Source organism: Mesoplodon mirus (genome assembly GCF_964341445.2).
Source record: "Mesoplodon mirus genome assembly, chromosome: 7".
NCBI classification, from domain to species: Eukaryota; Metazoa; Chordata; class Mammalia; order Artiodactyla; family Ziphiidae; genus Mesoplodon; species Mesoplodon mirus.
In genome coordinates, this window is record NC_138983.1 from 116,378,455 (window position 1) to 116,401,997 (window position 23,543).

Below are 23,543 nucleotides of genomic sequence, written 5' to 3' on the forward strand. Positions count from 1 at the left end.
TCCACTATAATCCTATGTATTTTATTTTCTGCATTTAAAAACAGTATTCTGAGAAGGAAATACTGTACACCCACCAGAAAGATACAATCAGCAAAACTGAGAGTGTGGAAAACTCTCCATGACAAATGAACTGTTTCTTCAAAAATAAACTGCAAGAAAAAAAAAGAGCCAAGAAAAGAAAAAGACAACAACAAGAAAAAAGAGCCGAGAGGAAGAGGAAACGTATAGAAGAAAGAGATGTAGATATAACAACCTGTTGAAATGCATGGGCCTTATGTGCATCTTGATTTAAAAACACTATTTTTAAAATTAAGTTATAATTGGGGAAATATGAACATGGACAAGATATATGATAGTAAGGAACTATTGTTAATTTTTAAGTGGAATAATGGTACTATGACTATGTTTCTTAAGCCCTAATCTTGCAGAGATTAATACTGAAATATTGGTGCATGATATTATATGATGCTTGAGATCTACTTTAGGATAATCCAGAAGGGGTGAAGTGGAGCAGTGCAAATGAAATGAGTTGATAATTATTGGGTGATGAGTACATCACAGCAGGTAATAGTCTCTATTTTTATTTAAACGTTTCCATAATATTTTTTAAGCCTAACAGAACCCCCACATTTACCCATGAAAAACCCAAACATCACATTTACTTACTTTCAGTTACCAACTAAGCATGGTAACACTCATTTTCTCTTGCTTATCAGAAGTTTTAGTGTCTGATTAGTTAAAAGAGAGAGAAGGAAAAATAAATTCATTATTACTTAACAGACGCAATTTAGAGGAGTTTCAAAATACATTAATTCCTGGCAGAGAAGTAATGAAAAGGGGTTTATAATGGAGGAAAACCCTAAAGATTGCTGATCTAATAAAATGTCCCACATTATACTCTACTTAGTATGTGTTTGGCTCCCCAGGTAGGTTGTAGGCTACTAAAAGGCAGAAACAATGTCCTATTCATTTTTTTATCCAGTATGTGAATCAATATGGGCAGGCTGAATTGCTGCAAAGGTAAAAAATGCCACCAGAGAGGGGCTTCCCTGGTGGCGCAGTGGTTGAGAGTCTGCCTGCCGATGCAGGGGACACGGGTTCGTGCCCCGGTCCAGGAGGATACCACATGCCGTGGAGTGGCTGGGCCCGTGAACCATGGCCGCTGAGCCTGCGCGTCCAGAGCCTGTGCTCCGCAATGGGAGAGGCCACAACAGTGAGAGGCCCGCGTACTGCCAAAAATAAATAAATAAAATTTAAAAAGCCACCAGAGAAAGAGGCCTTTTGAAGCCTCCATTAGCCTATCTTCAGCAGGGGGAACTATTTATGGGCTACAAAAACAAATTATTCTACAGTGTAACTTGGAAATGTGTCAACTCTAATGCCACCGGAAAGCAACTTCAGAATATTACTACAGCTAACTAATGAATTTGGTAAAGTAGCAGGATACAAAATTAATGCAAAGAAATCTCTTGCATACCTATATACTAACAATGAAAACCAGAAAGAGAAATTAAGGAAACACTTCCATTGACCACTGCAACAAAAAGAATAAAATACCTAGGAATAAACCTACCTAAGGAGGCAAAAGACCTGTATACAGAAAACTATAAGACACTGATGAAAGATATCAAAGACGATTTAAACAGAGAGATATACCATGTTCTTGGATTGGAAGAATCAAGATTGTGAAAATGACTATACTACCCAAAGCAATCTACAGATTCAATGCAATCCCTATCAAATTACCAATGGCATTTTTCACAGAACTAGAACAAGCAATTTTACAATTTGTATGGAAAAACAAAAGACCCCAAATAGCCAAAGCAATCTTGAGAAAGAAAAACAGAGCTGGAGGAATCAGCCTCCCTGACCTCAGACTACAAAGCTACAGTAATCAAGACTGTATGGTACTGGCACAAAAACAGAAGTATAGACCAATGGAAAAGGATAGAAAGCCCAGAGATAAACCCACGCACAGAAGGTCACCTTATCTTTGACAAAGGAGGCAAGAATATACAATGGAGAAAAGACAGTCTCTTCAATAAGTGGTGCTGGGAAAACTGGACAGCTACATGTAAAAGAATGAAATTAGAACAATACCTAACACCATACACAAAAATAAACTCAAAATGGATTAAAGACCTAAATGCAAGGCCAGACACTATAAAACTCTTAGAGGAAAACATAGGAAGAACACACTTTGCCATAAATCGCAGCAAGATCTTTTTTGACCCACCTCCTAGAGTAATGGAAATAAAAACAAAAATAAACAAATGGAACCTAATGAAACTTAAAAGCTTTTGCACAGCAAAGGAAACCATAAACAAGATGAAAAGACAACCCTCAGAATGGGAGAAAATATTTGCAAATGAAGCAACTGACACAGGATTAATCTCCAAAATGTATAAGCAGCTCATGCAGCTCAATGTGAAAACAACAAACAACCCAATCCAAAAATGGGCTGAAGACCTAAATAGACATTTCTCCAAAGAAGATATACAGATTGCTAACAAACACATGAAAGGATACTCAACATCACTAATCATTAGAGAGATGCAAATCAAACCACAATGAGGTATCACCTCACACTGGTCAGAATGGCCATCATCAAAAAATCTAGAAACAATAAATGCTGGAGAAGGTGTGGAGAGAAGGGAACCCTCCTGCACTGTTGGTGGGAGTGTAAATTGATACAGCCACTATGGAGAACAGTATGGAAGTTCCTTAAAAAACTACAAATAGAACTACCATATGACCCAGCAATACCACTACTGGGCATATACCCTTAGAAAACCATAATTCAAAAAGAGACATGCGCCACAATGTTCATTGCAGCACTTTTTACAATAGCCAGGACATGGAAGCAAACTAAGTATCCATCGACAGATGAATGGATAAAGAAGATGTGGCACATATATACAATGGAATATTACTCAGCCATAAAAAGGAACGAAATTGAGTTATTTGTCGTGAGGTGGATGGACCTAGAGTCTGTCACACAGAGTGAAGTAAGTCAGAAAGAGGAAAACAAATACCACATGCTAACGCATATATATGTAATCTAAAAAAACAGTACTGATGAACCTAGTGGCAGGGCAGGAATAAAGACGCAGACGTAGAGAACAGACTTGAGGACACAGGGGTAGGGGAAGGGGAAGCTGGGACGAAGTGAGAGAGTAGCACTGACATATATACTCTACGAAATGTCAAATGGATGGCTAGTGGAAAGCTGCTGCGTAGCACAGGGAGATCAGCTCGGTGCTTTGTGACGACCTAGAGGGGTGGGATAGGGAGGATGGGAGGGAGGCTCAAGAGGTAGGGGATATGGGAATATATGTATGCATATGATTCACTTTGTTGTACACCAGAAACTAACACAACATTGTAAAGCAATTATACTCTAATAAAGATGTGGAAAAATAAAATTTAAAAAAAGCAAGCATTCAACTTCAAAATGAAAATGTAATATAAGTTGCAATGCATATTGAAATGGGACAAAGTGACCGTTGTCTGCTCTGCTGGGCAATATAAATCCTAGAAAAAGGAAACTTGCCAAATTATTACAATTTCTCTAGTCCTATACAGCAACAAGAATCCATTAAAAAGTCAATCTTAACTGCTTGGAAGTCAGATACCAAGAGTAGAAGAAAAGACGTCATGAAGTAAGGGGAGACATACTTTCTTTTGTCCTTGTTCCAGATTTAACAAACAACACCATATCTTGTAATTCCTGCATAGATTTTTCAGTTGGGATGATTTCACTATAACCAGCTGTCAAATTTAACAGTAACAATTCTCATTATAAATTAATACATTTATTTTCAAGTATAAATGTAAGTTTGAACAGCAAGAGCAAATTTATCTAGAGCCCAATCACCCCCAAATGAACTGATCATGATATACAGAAGTGGAAAATTCCACCAGGGAACGGGAATCCAGAGTTTCAGATATCAGCTTTCTTATCTTCAATGCTAGAAGCATGTTCATAAAATTTTGCCAAAACCACAGTCTATTATTTAATGAAGTAATGAAGCAAGCTTGTCCAAAAATTGTCCCATAAATTATAACACCCATTATATTTTCTTGTATTTATGATTATTATACAGAATAATGGAATAGGACACTTTGAAATTAGCAAAACATTTTTCTCTACTTAACTTCCCCGTATGTCATATGAACTTCTTACACTAGAAGGGGAGGGGAGAATCTAACCAATTTTACGGTACTCTATGACAATACAACATAGTTTAGAGAAGAGCAAGCTTAGTGTGGGTCTAGATCCAACAAGTAACCCACTGGATTACATCCAGTCACTTTAGTTGTAACTCAGGATGTTTTCAAACAAAATGAACTTCAACCTCTGGCCTTAACAACTCTTAAAGTTTCTGGAACTCTCATTCTATTCTGACTCTGCAGAAACAAGAGAGGGCCTAGAGCCAAAGGATACTACTGAAAAAGGTAAGAAATCAATGACTAGATTGGTCGATGGATCAAACTGCCTGATTGAACCTTAAAATTAATGGAGAATTTGGGTGTGATTATAGGACTTTTGTTGTTTTCTTTATCCAGTTTGTACACAGCAAGATTTCTAACAATGAGAAATCTATTTTTAAAAATCTATTTTCTTTCTATAAAAACCTGTAAAGTGAAGGGACCAGAAGAGAACATAACATTAGAAGACTTCTTTGACTCCTCATTTTGAATCCTTGCGCTAATGTGGATTCACAGCTCACCTTTGCTTCTCCCCCAACCTCCTTATTACCTGTGATTCTCAGCTGACAATTCAAGGTTTCCAAACTGCTGACTTAAAGCTCCCTGGACTCGCCAATGGGGCATCCATCATCATCAAATATTATTTATTTATTACATTCACACTAATGGACCCCATCAGAATACCTAACTTTATGTTTCTTATAGTGCCTCACAATTTACAAAAACTTCTCTCTACCCTCTTTGATTTTTGATCCATTTGACAGTGCTGTGGAGTTACAGACGAAGAAACCAAGACTGAGAGAGGTGAAATGGGTCACCTAACCGATGTTGTTCAAAAGTGGCAGAATTAGGTACAAAATACAAAACCCCAACACTAAGTAGAGTGCTTCTGCTAGCCCACCATGTTCTCTCCTACATGATTCTGTTAAAATAACTTCAGAGTAGAGGATTCATCTCTTCTTTTTTTTCTATAACCAAATGTTTGATGACAATGGATGAGGCTGCAAAAATACAGGTTGGTGCCATCTCTCTCTATAAATGCCTGACTTCTTATGTGATCATTGAATATGACTTCAATGTTATATTTCCCCATATGTTTTGTAATAGATAAAATATTCCATAATAACTGCAGACTCGGTTTGCATAGAATTAAATCAGTTATCATAGAATTATGATTATTTTACATTTTACTTGGAATTTTGTACATAAATATATCCTAACACACGCCAAGCAATTTAATAAATACTATGCACACTAGTGAAGTATATAACCGTCTGCAATATCTGGCAACTTTAATCATCACAGTATCATCCCACAGCCAATAAAAGAGAAGTCTACCAATATCAAGCCCTCTAGAAAATCAGAGTTAAGCAGAAACACACACACACACACACTCATCCTCATACAAATAGAGAAGTGTGGAGAGAGAAAAGCATTTGAGGTATTTGAAGGTAACTGCACCTGTGGAGTAGAAAGCTGCAGCTTGTTCAAGGGAGATGGTCTATCTCAGGGATGATCAAATCAAGTTAATAACTGTGTCTTTTTTCAGAAGAGGGGTAGCCTTTGCAGTAGTACACCACTCCTACCTAGAAACTGCTTAGTGGAAATAGTCCACCAGGCAGGCAATTGCAATAACCCATGGTGACCTTTATTACCATCTTCTTAATGGTATCCTTTTCAATTCAGCAAATATTTTTTTAGTTCCTGACAGTATGTCAGGCTCTGGGAATATAGAATAATAATAGATAGAGAGCCTGCCTTCATGAAATTCACAACACAGCAGTGAAGAAAAACAGTAAAGAAACACTTGGGATGGGACCTAACCTAACTTGAGATTTCATGCAAGGCTTTCCTCATGAAGTGATATTTCATCTGACACAAAGAATGAAGTCAAGTTGCTCAGGTTAACAGAAAGGGACTAGGAACTGCTGTTCTGTTACCCGAAAACTGGGTTCACTTCTTAGTGGGTGTTGAGCTAAAAGACACAGCCAAGCCAAAGAGTGGGAGAAGGAAGGATTTATTACTTGCAGCAAGTAAGAACAACAGGTATCTTTCCCAAAGCAGTGTCTCCCCAACAGCAAAACTGGGGAAGTCTGAAGCTGAGGGTATATGCATATTCATTCTCTGCTAATTCTAATTCTCAAGCAGAGAAGAATTCAGCATAGAATTGGGACAAAGGTTGACAGAGTCCAAGCTTTAGCTGAACGAAATCTCGTGGGTCAGAAAAGCTCAACATCATCATTCCTTAGGTTCCAGCTGCATTGGGCAGGGGATGGGGTTGGGGGGCCTCAATTCTGTAAAACAGCCCAAGAATGTGCTTCTGGCTATCTTTACCATTGAAACAGAACTGAGAGCCTTTATAACTGATTTATTCTTTGCTACTGTTACTTCTCCTGCCTAAGAACTCATTTGTTCTTTTGTTCCCTTAAGATCACTAATTACTGAGACCTGTTCAAGGGCATTGTGTCCAGGCTTAGATCACAAAATGGCTTAAGTTTTTCTCTAATGTCAAGAAAGCCATGCCTGGTTCTCTTTCTCCAGGGACCCCCTACCCTATCTGCTTATAGGGTCTCAGCAGAGAGAATGGTATTGTGAATTCTCCAGCGTGCCTGGAACCTAGAGATGCAGCTCATCCAAAGAAATTAGCAGCTACCAAATCTCTTTCAAACCTGTGGTACAACCTGAAAGGAGTACCAATTCTTGGTTGATTATTTCAAACACTGACCATGTGCAGAAGGTGTGGGTTAGATGAGCTGAGAAAAGGTTTAAAAAAGGTTTCCTTGACATTTTATGAATTATTGCTTACATTTTTACCAGCATCCAGGTGGTCTTTGTGCTCTAAAGCTGGGTTTTTTTTTTTATTGGAACCAATTTTAGACTCTATCACCAAATGTCGTAGGCAGAATGATGTCTCCCCAGAACTGTCCATGTCCTAGTACCCTGGAACCTGTAAATAGTTCACCTTACATAGTGTGATATTATGATATAAGAAATACACATTTTACTCTTGGTTTCTGGCCAGATCCTAAAACCCTTGTAATTTTCTAAATGATAAGAGTGAAAGGAGCACCTTTTTTTGTTTGTTTGTTTGTTCGTCCCCAGTTCCTGAAATAGCTGCAGAGTGATAAAGGTGAAAGAATCATCTTTTGTTATTCATAACAGGCCCTCTTCAACCACACCAGAGTTTATGTTAATAATATGACTTTAAGAAAGCCCCTAAGGATGGGGGACTGGCTGCCAAGGGAACCAGCCAGTGATTAGAGGGCTGGAACTTTCAGCTCCACCCCCAGGGAGGGGAGAGGGGCTGGAGACTGAGTTAATCACTAATGACCAATGAGTTAATCACTCGTGCCTACATAACAAAGCATTCATAAAAACCCTAACCAAGGTATTCAGAGATCTTCCAGGTCGGTGAACACACTGAGGTGCTGGGAGGGTGATGTACCTGGAGAGGGCATGGAAGCTCCATGCCCCCTCCTCCATAGCTTGCCCTATGCATTTCTTCTACCTTACTGTTCCTGAGTTGTATCTTTTTTACAATAAACTGGTAACCTAACAAGTAAACTTTTCTTGAGTTCTGTGAACCACTCTAGCAAATTATCAAACCCGAGGAGGAGGTTATGGGAACCTCTGATTTATAGCTGGTTGATCAGAAGTACAAGGTGACAACCTGAGACTTGTGAGAGGTGTCTGAAATGGGAAGTTGGGGGATGGGGGCGATCTTTGGGGACTGAGTCCTTAACCTGCATCATCGGCACTAGCTCCAAATAGTGTCATAACTAAATTGTAGGACACCCAATTTGTGTCTGGAGAGTTGAAGAATCGGTTGGTGTGAGAAAACCACGCACCCCCACCCTGACATTTGTTGTCAGAAGTGCTGAGTTTAGGAAAATACAGTTTTTTCCTTTTACATGGCAAAAGAGACTTTGACGATGTCATTATGGTTAAGTACATTGAGATGAGTCCTTAAAAGGAAGAATCTTTCCCGTCTGTGGTTGAGGAAGGTATGACTATGGAAGAAGAGTCAGAGAGATGCAAAGTTGCTGGCTTTGAAGATGGGGGAAGGGGCCAAAGGCCAAGGAATGCAGGTATCCTCTAGAAACTGAAAAAGGAAAGGAAATCCTCTCTCCCTAGAGCCTCCAGAAAAGAACAAAACCCTGCTGACACCTTGCTTTTAGCCCAGTGAGACCTGTGTCAGATTTCTGCCCTAAGGAACTGTAAGATAATAAATCTGTGTTGTTTTCAGTTACTAAATTTGTGGTAATTTGTTATGACAGCACTAGAAAACTAATACACCAAGTCAACTTAGTTGCATATGACACTTAAAATAATACTTGAATCATAATATTATTTAACTATTTACATTCATCTCAATGAATGGCCTTAGTAACAAGATAATCACATCAAGTAAAAGGCCTATTAAGTAACTTCAGACAAAGTTGATCAGGAGCCATCCTGGATTAAAACACTTTCATCATTTGCTGGGAAAAAAATGAAACCATGCCATTAAGACAGAAACTACCGAACTAGTTTTATTCAAACCAACAAAAGGAAAAATTGGAAATCCAGTGATTTCCTTACATATTATGTCCTGCATGATTCCTAGGTAGTCAAGAATACAAGGGAAACATACTAATACTCACCGTCTATACAATAAAAGGGAGACAAGTGCCAGTCACTGTATTGAGCTTTTACATATATTATCTTACTGGATTTTCATATAAACCTAAAATGTAGGTAACATTTTGCAAAAGTTCAAAGTTTTTTAACCAAGTTGATATGACAAATAGATAGTAACACTAGATTAAAATCCAAACAAGATTCTAAAGCCTGTGATCTTTCCATTCCTCTATGCTAAGAAAATGAAATAATTGTGGGAAGAAAGATAGTAAGAAGGGTGCCCAGTACCAGAATGATGTCCTCTCAACTCCTACGGCATTTGCATTGTAACTTTCCTTCCCATTTTCTACATCCTGTCTGTAGTGTTCTATATGCCTGTTGTATTTGTTTTACTAGATTATAAATGCAGAAACTGTCACGGACAGGAATAAAGACACAGACCTACTAGAGAATGGACTTGAGGATATGGGGAGGGGGAAGGGTAAGCTGTGACAAAGTGAAAGAGAGGCATGGACATATATACACTACCAAATGTAAGGTAGATAGCTAGTGGGAAGCAGCCGCAGAGCACAGGGAGATCAGCTCTGTGCTTTGTGACCGCCTGGAGGGGTGGGATAGGGAGGATGGGAGGGAGCCGCAAAAGGGAGGGGATATGGAAACATATGTATATGTATAACTGATTAAATTTGTTATAAAGCAAAAAAAAAAATAAAAAATAAAAAATAAAATAAAAAGAAAAAGAAACTGTCACGGATATTTTTGTGCCTCCCCCTTATATACATATCCACACAATATCTAGTATTGTTATTATTGTTGTGTTACTATTTTTACCATTACTATTATTACTGTTACCACTGTCATTGTTTACAGTAGTAATAACAATATCTGACACTTGTTGAGTTCATACTATGTACCAAGCACTGTTCTAACAATTTCACAATTTCATAATCCTAATGCATTTAATCCTCCCAACAATCCTAAAGGTAGGTTTTTTTTTTCTTTCCACACCACGCAGCATGTGGGATCTTAGTTGCCCAGCCAGGGATCCAACCCGTGCCCCCTGCAGTGGAAGCATGGAGTCTTAACCACTGGACCACCAGGGAAGTCCCAGGTAGGTACTACTTTTGTTGCTCTTTATAAAGAAACTGAGGCACAAGACATTAAGCAACTTTCCCAATATCACACAGCTAGTAAGTGATAGAACCTGGAGAGCAGCCCAAGCAGTGTGGCTCATAATCATTGTTATATTGGAAGTACAGTAGCCCCCTCCACTTTATCCATGAGGGATACATTCCAAGAACCCCAGTGGAAGCCCAAAAACGTGGATAGTACTAAACACTATATATGCTATGTTTTTTCCTATACCTACATACCTATGATAAAGTTTAATTTATAAATGAGGTTAACAACAGTAACTAATAGAATAGAGCAATCACAACAATATACTGTTATAGAAGTTATGTGAATGTGACCTCTCTCAGAATATCTTATGGTACAAATCTAATGCCTTTTCCATCTTAACTGAGCATTTATTACACACTGTGGCTGTAACTTTTGCAGTTTGAGGTGCTGCAGCAACACCAGCACACATTTCTTTTTCCTTCTTCACAACTTCACATCTAGAAGATTTGTTCTTACCATGTATCTTAGCAACCTCAGCTGACAATTTTTTCCTTATTAAGTAGAGAACTTTCACCTTTTCAATTAAAGAAAACACTTTATGGCTTCTCTGTGGTATATCCAAATTGCCAACATCACTACTCTTTCATTTGGGGGTCATTTTTAAGTAAAATAATGGTGACTTGAACACAAGAACAGTCAATCTGATAACCAAGATGTTACAAGTCACTAATGGGCAGGACACGCAGGACAAAGGGATTCAAGTCCCAGATGGAGCAGACGGCACAGGATTTCATCATGCTACTCAGAGCAGCACGCAATTTAGAACTTATGAATTGTCTATTTCTGGAATTTCCATTTAATATTTTCAAACCTCAGTTGACCACGGGTAACTGAAACCGAGGACAGTGGGGATGCTACTTGCATTTATTATGAACTCAAGAAACCTTTATTATTAACCTAACAAAAGTGAGGTGGCTTAATAAAAACAACTGTGTGTCAGGTGCCATACTAAGTGCTTATATGTGTTGTTTCGTTTAAATCTCACAAAAGCTTTTGTAAGAAAGGGATTACAAGTACAATTGAATAGGTGAGAAACTGAGCTTTAGTTGTTCAGTTTGTATTTTCTCATCCTACACAGTGCCTCCCTGATAAGAACAAAAATAAAATATACAATATTGAGGATTATAATACCATACAGGGAGACCAACTGATACAAATTACCCTGCATCCCTAACAATGGGCATTAACACACTCGTTTGATCATATGTTCTACAATGAATTATTTTAATAAGGGGTGTTCTAATGAAAATAAGATGACATAAAATCTATTTATGATATCCTCCCTCTGTCCTCCAATTTTTGATTGGCTGAAATGAGAAAGTCTGAAACACATATTCAACTCACCTATTCTCTTTGGACACAGGTCAGAGAAACTTGAGTCCTACAGCCTACAAGGGGGGAGGGGGCAGCACTAAACTGTGGGCAGCATGTAGAGGATATGGCTTCTACCTCCAGGATTCTCCCTCTCCCCAGACTCCTGTGTGAGAATTCTAAGAGGGGCACCAGGTGAACACCCTCCAAAGGCTAGGAACAGGAGCTCCAGGAGGGCTGACGAGATGGGCGCAGGGATGGGGGAAGGGTAGATTCAGAAGGATGGGATTAGTATTGGGTAATGAGTGTGCTGCTGTTTCAAGAGTCTAGATGACTAGAGTTTATGACCGTGTGACAGATATACAGCCCTCTCCCTACCCAGCCCAGTCCGGCAAATGCACGAAAGAAAGCAGACTAACCCTGTTCTCAATGGGCAACCAAGAAGCCACGACCCATAAAATTTTAAATTGCTAATACTGCCTGCCCATTGAGGCTGAGGCTGAATAGGAAGTTTGAAGAAGTTTTTTTTTTTTTTTAACCATTGGAAAATCTAAATGTACATCCCTTGTGGATTATCAAACAAAAATACAGATTTCAAAACTTGAGGGTTTTGGGTTTTTTTCTGTTTTGTGTGCTTTAAACTGTAAAACCTAATTCTCAAATGGAGATAATCATCTGGTCTGCAGTTAGAAGAATGAAATCAACAGTGAAAGCAAAGCACAAATAAAGAGACAGGCAGAGAATCCCAGTGTGGTTTGGGTTCCTACCTCCAGCTGCTTCTCTGCTCTCTGTGGTTTGGCACTTTTACCCTCCTTGAATTCTGTGAAGTCGTAAACCCTCTATTTTACCTACAACAGTGGTGAGCTGGATTTCTCTGCTAACAATCAAACTAATACACTATTTAAACACCAGCCAGGCACCAAAAGAAAACAGGAGTCTAAACCTGAATTAGAAAGTTCCTGAGGACTGGGCCTGGGAGGCAAATGGAGGTGTAAGGGAGATTTCCTGTGAGTCATGTGAGTCTTTCAACACTCCACAGGCCTCAAACCAGAAAAACTCATTCCCCTCCTTAATCTGCTTCATTTGCTCCTGATTTACACCTCCCAACTCTCAACTACTCTCAGCCTTTTCAACTGAACCACCACTATCAGGCAAGGAGAAGTAAATGAGCATTAGTGGGGAACCTGATACAAGCCCCAATGTTTTCAACTCTCTGGTGGTATCTTTAAAATCTATATAAATTGCATTGTGTATAGAGACACCATTTAATATAAAAGTAATGGCAAAATATGGGTATTTCACAGGTAATATGAGTATTTCTCAAAAGTGGAAACAAGGCCAATAAACATACACAGAGACCCAGCTTCATTAATGATCAGGGATATGCAAATTAAGAGATACTCTTTTACATTCATCTGACTGTCAAAAATTTTAAAGTCTGACAATATCAAGTGTTAGAAAGGTTATTTGTTTCACAGGACCTCTCATACTCAGCTAGTGGGAGTGTAAATTGATACAACCACTTTGGAAAAAGTTTGGCATTATTTTATAAAGTTGAACAATCACATACCCTATAATCCAGCAATTCCCCTCCTAGATGTATGTATATGTGCATGTGTGTGTATAAAAGAAGCTCTTACAAGTGATCAATAGGAGCCAGGTAGAAGAATGTTCCTAGAAGTCCTGTTCACTATTGCAAAAAACATAGAAAAAAGCCCAAATGCCCATCAAGAGAATGAGTAAATAAAATGTGGTATACTCACAGGAAAGAATATATGAAGCAAAAAGGAGTGTTTTGCAGCATCAGGCAACAATATGGATGAAACTTAGCAATGTGATATAGGTGCGTAAAAAAATCCCAACAGATTATATATAGCATACCCTTTTTAAAAAGTAAAAAAAAAAAAAAAAAAGGATAATAAAAAATAATTTTTTAGAAATACATAGAGGTACCAAACTATATCAAAATGAGAGCAAGGAAATGGTGAAAGGAGGATTCAGGATGGTGATTATCTTTGGTTGGGGAAGAAGAGATATGAAAGAGGAGATGACTAATAGGTAGATGAAAATTACCATCACAATTCCAGTTTTAGGGCTGGTTGTAGGTATACAGGAACTTACTGCACACAAAAAAATTAACTTATTCATGAGCCAACAACGAAAGGGTGTCATGAGCCAGGGATTATGATTAATCCACTCCTGTGCAACTGGAATCTAAAAAATAAATTAAATGATGCCCCAGAAAGAGCATTATATTTATCCTGTGAATTTACATACTCTCTGGCACCCCAAGGCGATACAAATAACCCAGAGCAAAAACCCTAGGGGGTAAATTGTCCAAGGCCTTTTCTTTCTGTTTATTGCCCAGCTCATAGGAGGCAGGGTCACCACTCTGGTTAGTAGCACAGGCTCTGTGGCCAGACTGACTTGGTGGAGGAGATGAAACCTGGCTGCTTTCCTTACTACTGTGTGACTAATCCTGTTAGGGAATACGATTTAACCTCTCAGTGCCTCAGCTTCCAAATGTGTCCAGTAGGCTGGCAATGATAGTATAATACTTACTGCAGAGTATTATTGTAAGGATTACATGAGTTAATCCACATGAGGTGCTGGAATAGTGAAGTTGCTCTAGGTATACTAAATAAACTTTACTCAACAAAGATTGGCTTTTATTATTTTTTTTATCTCTGGCTTGATACCACAGTGAAAAGCTTAAGAAAATATTCTCCTAAACTCTTTTGCACAGTACTCCTCTGGGAAGCTCTAAGCTTCAAGCTCTCAATAATACTAGCCTCAAGCTCTCAGTAGGATTTGTTGGACTGAAAAAACTGAGTTAAAACGTTCCTTAAATACTCTGGTTTCCAAAAAATGACTAGAAAGAAGTTTGGGACTCAAAGGTGGTTTTTCATGGAATCTTTCTCTGCATCATTAGCATAAATAACCAAGTTTTTGTGACATATTACTTATCTGATGACTTTAATTAACATAGACTCCTGTAACCATCCAAAAAAAAAGTCCCAAAATTTGTGGACTTAAAGTTTTTATAATTTATTAAAATAAAAACCATTTAAGTCTTTATACAGGGCCTATTTATATTTTCACTATGAGCAATTCTAAGAAACTGGGTTACCTGGTTTCTACAGCGTTAACAGGTTAGAAGTCATAATTTAGAAAGAATGCAGACTTTCAGAGATATGCTCAGTAATACAGAAAAAAATCATGTGTGCCAAGAAAGAAGTCAGAAAAAAATAAGACAAAAAATTAACCTCTGATCATATTACGACCACTCAGCATAATAATTTTAATCATCATAATCATCATAATGATGATCCTGAATCATGAAGAAAAGGTGATATGTTGAATGCACTTTGTTTATTAAAAGGCAAGTAGTCTCATATATCTGTTTTAAATATACCATGAAGACTTCTAAATAATGGGTTTTTTCCCTTGGTAAAATCTCCAGGATTAGTTGCAAATGGACCCACTAAGTAATTCAATGGGTTGGCCTACCCTAGAAAGTTGTTTGATACAAACCAATTAAATGTTGAAGAACTGCTGCCCAAAATTATGAATAAATTAATTAACAGAAGTGAGTAATCCATTACATAAACAGTGTCATTTTAATTGGGCTTAAAAGTAAATTTTAATACTTTAAAAGAGTGGGTCATAAGTTTTCTTTAAAATTCACCTGCATGAAATGATTCATTTTCTCTGATGTTCCTCAACAAATAATAATATAAGGAAGCTTTATAACTTTTTAACGAAGTTACCAAAACTTATATACACAAGCAGTTACCTTGAGAGCCAGTTCACTTCTTCCACAGCTATGGCTAGTGAAAATTACCTTTTTTGTCACAATATGGTAAATGTAATGAGTTAGGAAACAGGTAACTGAAGGACATAGAGGAACATCCAACAGAGAGACAGCAAGGAGCCAGGGAAGAAGACTGCCTGACTTGATGCTGTCTACAAAGAGTCTTTAAGCAGCCATGAGGTCAGATAGGAAGGCATTCAAGGAGGGAGGTACAGGTGTAAAGATGCAGACTGTGATGTGTAACAGCAAGGGACTCAGAGGCATGCTGTTATTGCTGGGCCGCCACATGAGAGATGGATGTTCTGGGAGATAAGCTTGGAGAGGGAAGTGGGCCAGTGATAGGGGGCCTTAGAGTTCACGTCAAGAACCTTGAGTTCCCACAAAAGGACAAATATTGCATGATTCCACTTATATAAGGGATCTAGAATAGTCAAATTTGTAGAGACAGAAAGTAGAATGGTAGTTACCAGGGGCTGAGGGGAGAGGGGGATGCAGAGTTAGTGTTTACACAGGTTCAGAGTTTCTGTTTGGGATAATAAACAAGTTCTAGAAATGGAGAGCGGTGATGGTTGCACAAGATTGTGAATGTACTTAATGTCACTTAAAATGGTTAAAATGGTTAATTTTATGTTATATATATTTTACCATAATAAAAACCACTAAAAATATAATAATTGTGTTCAGGCAAAGAAGAAAACGGAGGGAGGAGGGGAGGGGGGAGGAAGGCGAAGAGGGGACCAACAGCCAGGAGCAGTAGCAACAGCCACAGCTTGAGCTCCATCCAGTAACCAGTGGCTCTCAGTCTTGTTTTAGCTGCAGAACCCTTTCTTCAAACATCTTGCACAGAAGCCCAACTATAAACCAGGCAAAGCAACAGACGGGTGGGGGTCAGAGGCCAGCCCAGGAGCCACCAGCTTCTGTTTCCTAACTTGCCCGCATAACGGACCCAGAGGAGTCTCCAGGGAGCCCCAAGAGCTCCCTCAATTTGCAAACCACTGGTGCAGGTGATGGGAGGAAGCCAAAAGGTTTCAGCCTGAACATGGTGCAGTGAGATTTCTGAGATAGTACTGTAAAACAGTCTGGTTTGGAATCAAATGAAACTATTTCAACTCTGCCTCTCACTAAGCATGTGCCTTCAGGCAAGCTACTTCTATGCTATCAAAGGGACTAAAAAAACTTTTTATAAGGACTGATGAAATGTTAGTAGGATGCCTTGATAGGGGGTAAATTCTCATTTGATGACAGCTATTGGTACCCTTTAATTTTATTTGACATTACTCTGGTTCCTGTGAAATAATATGATTTAGGGTAGGTGGAGGCATGGATGGAAGCTACAACAAAAGTCCAAGTAATGATAAAGGCCTAAACTGAAGTAGTGATAATAAGGATTGGAGGGGAAGGTGGACTCCAGAAATATTCTGGAAGTGCTGTCAAGATGGGAAATAAGCACTGGCAGCCATCTCATATTCCTCCAAATCAACCTGAAGAAAGGAGAAGAGATAAGCAGGAATAACCCAAAGGTTATTCCTAGAACTGGTCTGGGGGAGGGACAGGACTATACCCGGGGCACAGAACAGCCAGAGGCCAAGTGGAAGGCTTTTAATGTAAACCCTTACCTCTCCCCTACATTGCATTACTGCCTATCCCTTTAACAACTTCCTGCAGTGTTGAGAAGTTAAAAAGGTTAAGGTTTTCTAGCCAGGAGCCATTCCTCCACCCACCTCCCTCCAAGCTCCCAGGGCTAATAGGTTACAACCTAGAGAGACTGCCTCCTCCTTCTTCCAGAGCAGCTGGTGATAAAGCCATGGTCACAGAACAGCCTGATGGAGGGGTGCCAAACAAAAGCAATCAACAGTGGTTCTGTAATGCCCAAGGATTCTCCATTCTGGGATTCATCCCCTCCCTTCTACTTAAAGCCACCTGGAGGGACTTGACCAGGCCTGGCCATTGACTCTTCCCCAGTACACAAGGGGACATGTATGAGAATGCTCATCAGTGTTGTTTGTGGCTGGGAGTTGGAACTATCTGAGTGTCCATCACTGAAGGACCATGGAACCGCAGATAGTTAGAAACAACAGGCTAGATCAGTGATTCTCAACCAGGGTCATTTTGTCCCCCAGGAAACATCTGACAATGTCTGGAAAGATTTTTGATTATCACAACTCAGAGGTAAGGAGGTGGAGAGAGTGCTATACTAGCATCTAGAGGGTAGAGGCCAGGGATACTGCTACATCCCACAGTGTACAGGCCAGCCCCCAGATCAAAGAATTATTTGACCCAAAATGTCAATAAGGCTGAGATTGAAAAACAATGGAGTAGAAGAAAAAAACATGACTGGGTCATAAACATATAGTGCTGAATAGAAAAAAAATTTTTTTTTTAAAGAGATGTGATCTATTATAAAATTCCTATTTGGAATTAAGGATTCATATAGTCACATCCGATATTCATTGTGTATGTATTTGCAAGGTAAGCGCTACACTTGGCAGAGAATACAATAGTGACCAAAACTAGATTGGATTCCTTACCTCCTGAAGTCTAGTAGAAGAGGCAGATATTAATTAATCTTGCAAATTAAAAGGGGAAGGGAGAAGATATTTTGGAGACTGGTAGGATCTAGAGTTCCCTAATCCCCCACTTGCAAAGGCCACAGAAATTTCTTCAATTTACAGTACCTTTCAGGAGGGCTACATACCGGCTTAGGATTGTGTTGTGCACACAGTGAGTGCTCAATAGATGTTTGTTGAGTGAATAGATGAAGGCTGTACAGTTAAACACCACTAAATGACTCCTTCCAAATTTCTGCGCCTTAACCTTTGAAATGAGGAAACCAAACAGAAAGGAAGAATCAAAGGGCCAGGCCCTTTACTAGACAGTAACAAGGAGTACACGTGTAGACTGACCAACTACTACTGTTCATTCCTCCTCAAGACTGTGCCCCCCTCAAACCAAGCTATTTGCAGTTCCTTGAGCAAAATACTCTTTGGCATCTCTAAGCCTGGACTGTCCTTCCTCACCTAGTCCACCTGGAAAACTCATTCATGCTTCAAATTCCCGATCACCTTCTCTGTCGAGCTCCCTCATGCTGGTGGACTTGATCTCTGGCCTCCGTTGTGCCATCTGTACTTTGTGCTCACCTCTACAGTACTTATCATAACTTCTTCTTTTTTATGATTTTTTTTATCATAACTTCTTACCATAATTTGATCATGAGTTCTCTGGGAACAGGAACTATATCCTATTCATCTTAATAGCACAGAGACTAGTCGAGAACCTAGAACATCATAGATGCTGAAGGTTTGTCGAATGAAAGACTGAATGAATGAATACATGTCCTGCACTGTACTACAAAAAGAATGGGATAAAACCTATGCCCTCAAAAAGCTTACCATCTATTTGGTGGGAAAAGGATAAATACGTGAAATAATAATTAACAATTTTTGCTAGAGATATAAATTTGATAGTCATTATAAGAAACATGCATTTTGTCATATTTGAATTAGAGTATACATTAGGATATAATCTGCTAGATAGGATACATACGATTAAATAATATCCTCAGGTATTCCTGGAAATCCATATCCTCCTATCATAGTATTTGTCGTTTGAGTTGATAGCAATAAGTGACAAAAGCTGAAATTACAAGCAGAGTCTACTTGGAAACATAGAGTGCTCATTATCATGAATGCCTGGCATGTAGTGTGTCCTCAATAAATTTTTATTGAACGAGTGACCTGATATTTTTAATCATAGAGAAAAAGTTATCTGTCTACTACTGAGGCAGGCATATCAGGAGTTGGTGTTACCTAGAATATATCCCTCTCATAATGAAAGCAGAACCAGCTCAAGGTCCTAAACTTTTCCTCTGTTATTTAGTACCCAGTTGCCAAAAGAGGTATTATTGCCCCCTTTTGGTAAAAGGAGTAGAAACCAGTTGTGTGGTCACAAACTATTCCTTTATATCCTATCCATATGATAATAACACATCTACTCACCAACCTCTCTCTGTCCCATAATGGTTAGGGATTCATGGAGCTAAACTCAAATTTAGGGGATGAGTTTTAATACTGAGAGTTTAAAATACTGAATATAAGAAGTCCTAGATATCGGGTAAACTGCATTTTTCTGATTGCTGGGTTAGACAAAGAGAAACTGCAAACAAGAATTCGTGTTTGGACGGTTGCCAGAGGTAGGACTGAAAATCCTAATGAACAAAAGAGCTCAGCCAACCAAAAAAAAAAAAAAAAAAAAAAGCTCCAGCCCAAGACCCTCAGAATAAAGATCAATAAAGGGAAGAGTGTAGGGAGTATGGCAGAATGGAAAGGAAGCCTCAAGAACCTTAGTCATCCCTCATTCATTCATTTATGGGGTTGTGGGAAATACAAAAATTTAAAAGACTTGATTCCTGGTGTTAAGGACTTCGTCCATCAGGAATGCAAGATACACATAAATAGCTATCACACAGGGAAGAAAGTAAAAATCCATAAGGGAGGCACAAAAAAAGTGTGTTCAGAGACAGAAGAAATCTTCTATCTAGGAAGCTATCAGATGTTCCTGGTAAGACATACCAGATTTTGAAAATATTAGAGCATTAGGAAAAAACAATTATTGCTAACCCTTGTTATGTCTTGCTCAACTAATCCACCATATTGTCTGTCTTCTCATCAGGGTTGCTTGTCATCTCCTGAAGCAACACCACATCTTCCTATCACCCAGGAATGGAGGGTGTAAACTAACCCATGCATAGTACCATGAACAAGGCTGTCTGCCACTCCTGCGTAATCAGCCACTTAATCTCCACAATAACCTAACAAGGTAGGTACTGTTATTATCCCCATTCTACAAGTAAGAAAAGTGGGGCACAGAGAAGTTAAGTGACTTGCCCAAGGTCACCCAGCTGGTAAGTGGCACAAAAACAGGATTTGAGTCCAGGATCTGTACCCTTAGACATTACACTACACTGCCTCCCAGCTGAGAACTTATGGCTAAATTTATCAGACATACTGTATACAGCTGGATAATACAAGGTGATTTTTGGCCCTTTAAACACACAGCTATTTAAAACTTATTTACATGAAAAAATACATACACCATTATTGATCTAGTTTTGAATATAGTATGACTTTTTAAGACAGTTTTCACAACCTTTAATGGAAAATTCATTTTGTTAATCTTAAAAAAAAAAAAAAAAAAAAAAAGAAGTGCCAGCGGCCAGGAGTAGTTAAGCCCAGTTTAGACTGGGGCTGGCAGGCGCCACCCCTTACAGGTCATCGCATGGCCTTGGGGAAATTGCTTCGCCTTCTTTGTTTCTCCATCAGCAAAGCAGGGATAACAACAGTGCTATCTCATAAAATGGTATGGATTAAATGATAGTATCCATATAAATCGCTAAGCACAGTACGTGACATAGTGAATGCTCAGTGAACGTTCGCTTTCATTATTTAGATCCTGAGTTATCTGTATTTCCAGGATGTGAGTCGTCCAGTATCCACAGAAATGCTTTCCCCGTCCCAGAGTCTCTGCCGATCCCTTGTGCACATTTCTCTCTATTTTCCACGTAACACAGTGACAAGAGAAGCAGGCTTCCCTGGACCCCAGACCCGAAGGTAGCTACGTCGCCTCGCTCAGTCCGGGAAAGAGGCAGGCTCTGGATTTCCTCGGGGCGGCACCACAAAACTCAACCCAGACTTCTCACTTGGGTGAACTCAGCTGTTAGTGAGGGATCACCCGCCCACTCTGCCGGGCTCCGCAGCAGGGAATGTGGGCACCGGCGGCAGGAAGAGGAGCTCACCCACCTACCAAGCCCGAGACTGGGCACCCCTCCTTCACAGCATCCCTGGGGACTTCGTCCCCTCCCCGCTGGGAGGCCACTGGGGATCGACCTAACAATGCCCAGACAGTGAATTTCCCCTCAAATCCTCTGAAATACATCCCCACGATTTCTAAGAGGGAGTCAAGGGAGGGACACCAAGAGCTTCATGAAGCCAGTAAACAGCTACATCCCTGCAGCACACGTTCAGCCGCCTGAACCAGCACCCCAGTGCTTGCCGCCGCCACGTGCGAACCCGGGAGCTCCCAGCAGCGCCCGCCGCCCAGCCAGTCGCTGTGCGCGGCCTCCACTCACCAGGTGAAGAGTTTGTCCTTGATCCGGCGCAGCAGGGTGGCGGACTCGCTCGCTGCTCCCTGCGCGTGCGGCTGCGGGCGGGCGGATACCGCCGGCGAGGTGGCCTCCATGGGAGCCCCGCGGTCTCCGGCGCCCGGAACCCCTAGACGTGCCGGGTCCCGGAAGACGGGAGGCGGTGCCTGTGCTGCCGGTGGGGGCTCGGCTCGGCCAGTGAGTCCGCGCTCCGGGTTCGCTCGCACCGCGGCCGGCGGGCTCCTTCAGCGGCAAATCATTAACTGTCAAGCCCCTAGGGCCAGACAATACATTTGCAGATTGCAACCTGGCACCTCGGGGAGGCAGGAGCAGGAGGAGAAAGGGCGCTTCTTCTTTCCGCCTTGGCAGTCGAGCTTCACTTTTGGGTGACACCCAATATACATTTCAAGTTCTTATGGTCCCTTATTTAAAATCAGCAGATGAGGTGAATCGAGGTTATGCCAGCGTGTACTAACCTAAGAAGCAGTGATTTAGCTACTGCCTGACCTTTGCTAACTGGGAAGGTCCGGCTGACCCCTCCCCTGACCCAGTCTCCCTCCCTCTGACTAACTTATAAAAGATATTTCCCATCTAAAAGAACTGAAGACGCCTTAGTTCTGTGTTTCTTGTTTTCGCAAAACATAGGTAAAATCCTATGTTTCCTATCCGTAAAAGGATGCCGGAAACATGTCTTCGTGGTCCTTGTGGTGTGTCTCGTTCCTTACGGTGTGTTCGGTTTGCCTTTCAATATTCAGAATTATCTCTGAGGTGCTAGAGAAGAGTGTCAACCCTTGGCGCTCAGCTAGGGCGTCCTGGGCCTGGGTCACGCCTTCCGATGCTTCTGCGGGCCAAGGAGGGACTAGGAACTGGGGTCCAAAAGTTCCTGACTCACTGACAGAAAGGACGTTGGTAGGTCTGGTAGACTGCTACTTCCGGAAAGGAGATCAGGAAGACAAAAGGAAAGGTGTTGGGACCATGTTTTTCCTGACCACCTCCTTCCCGCGCAAGGTCCGGGAGGCGGGAGTGGGAGCAGGCTGTGAGAAGATTCTAAGACAGAAAATAGATTTTGAAAAATGAAATGTAGCTTTAGGAACCCCAAGTTTAGCAACTACAGAAACCCCAAAATTTAAATGAAATGATTTTTTTTAATTGTTTAAGAAGAGAGAAGGTGATACGATAATGGAAGCAGAGCTTGGAGTGATAGCTTTGAAGATGGAGGGGTCTCCACAAGCCAAGGAATAAAGGCAGCCAGTAGAAGTTTAGAGCCTTGAGAAGCAAGTAGCCCTGCCGACTTAAGCCTTCACTGTAGCCCAGTAAAACTAATTTCGGACTTCTGGCCTCCAGAACTGTAGGAGAATAGACTTGTGTTGTTTTAAGCTACTAAATTTGTGGTGACTTGTTGCAACAACCGTAAGAAACAAATGCAGATGTAGTATATACACTAACTTGTAAGTGATCATGGGGTACTGTCAAGTGAAAAAAGTTGCAGAATAATTGTATAATATGATTCCTTTTTAGTAAAAAACACCAACTAAGTAACTTAATATCTTTATATATACATATACATCTATATGCATATCTTTATGCTCACTTGTGTTCATATGAGCAAAAGAAGGTTGTGAAAGAATACACACCAGGCTATTGTTACAAGTTTAAGTTGTGAGGGTGGTGGGAATGGGGGGGAGTTGAGGAGGGGAATAAGGGAGAATTGGTTTATACATCTTTGCTTTGTGTTTTTACTATGGGCATATACTACTTTTGCAATTTGAAAAATATTCAATTAAGACATTTTTCAGTAAGTCATGTTTGGCTCAACATATTACCCCCACAGGAAAATGGGGCCAGGAAATGTAGTCGACCACTAATGTGGATTCTAAAGTTATGGGCAAAGTTATATGTATTTTCTAAACAGAAAATGCTCCTCAAAATTAACACTAGTAGTATTGCTCTGCAGTGCTCCAAAATGAGCTCACCCTCTTACTGAGGATTATCCATCAGTCTACATTACATTGGTATCAGGATTAAAATACATTGAGTGGATCTGTGGACACTAATCCACAAGTTTTTGTCAGAGGAAATTTACTGAAAAAAATTGTTTAGGTGTTGGAGATTTTGCCCAAAACAGCCTTACTTCTTACAAGCACCAAAAAAGAGCTGCCTCTTATTGAGCACCTACTGTGTGCCAGATAGTATATGTAATTTTCAATCCTTTTCCAGTTATCTATTGTTATGTATCAAATCACCCCCAATCTTAATGGCTTCAAACAA

General features: G+C 40.1%; 1 protein-coding gene across 3 annotated transcripts in view; it reads right to left on the reverse strand.

The window, feature by feature from the left end:
* The window catches only part of SLC35F2 (solute carrier family 35 member F2), a 59,787-nt gene extending 38,187 nt beyond the window's left edge, over positions 1-21,600 (reverse strand). Inside the window, exon 1 of one of the 3 annotated variants that reach the window (XM_082628963.1) lies at positions 21,264-21,599. In XM_082628963.1, the coding sequence (XP_082485089.1) occupies positions 21,264-21,373 (110 nt within the window). In that variant the 5' untranslated portion in view covers positions 21,374-21,599. Of the gene's footprint in view, positions 1-21,263 lie in introns of all 3 variants that reach the window. The other 2 variants (XM_082628964.1, XM_082628962.1) reach the window with 2 other exon arrangements.
* Positions 21,601-23,543: the final 1,943 nt, after the last annotated feature.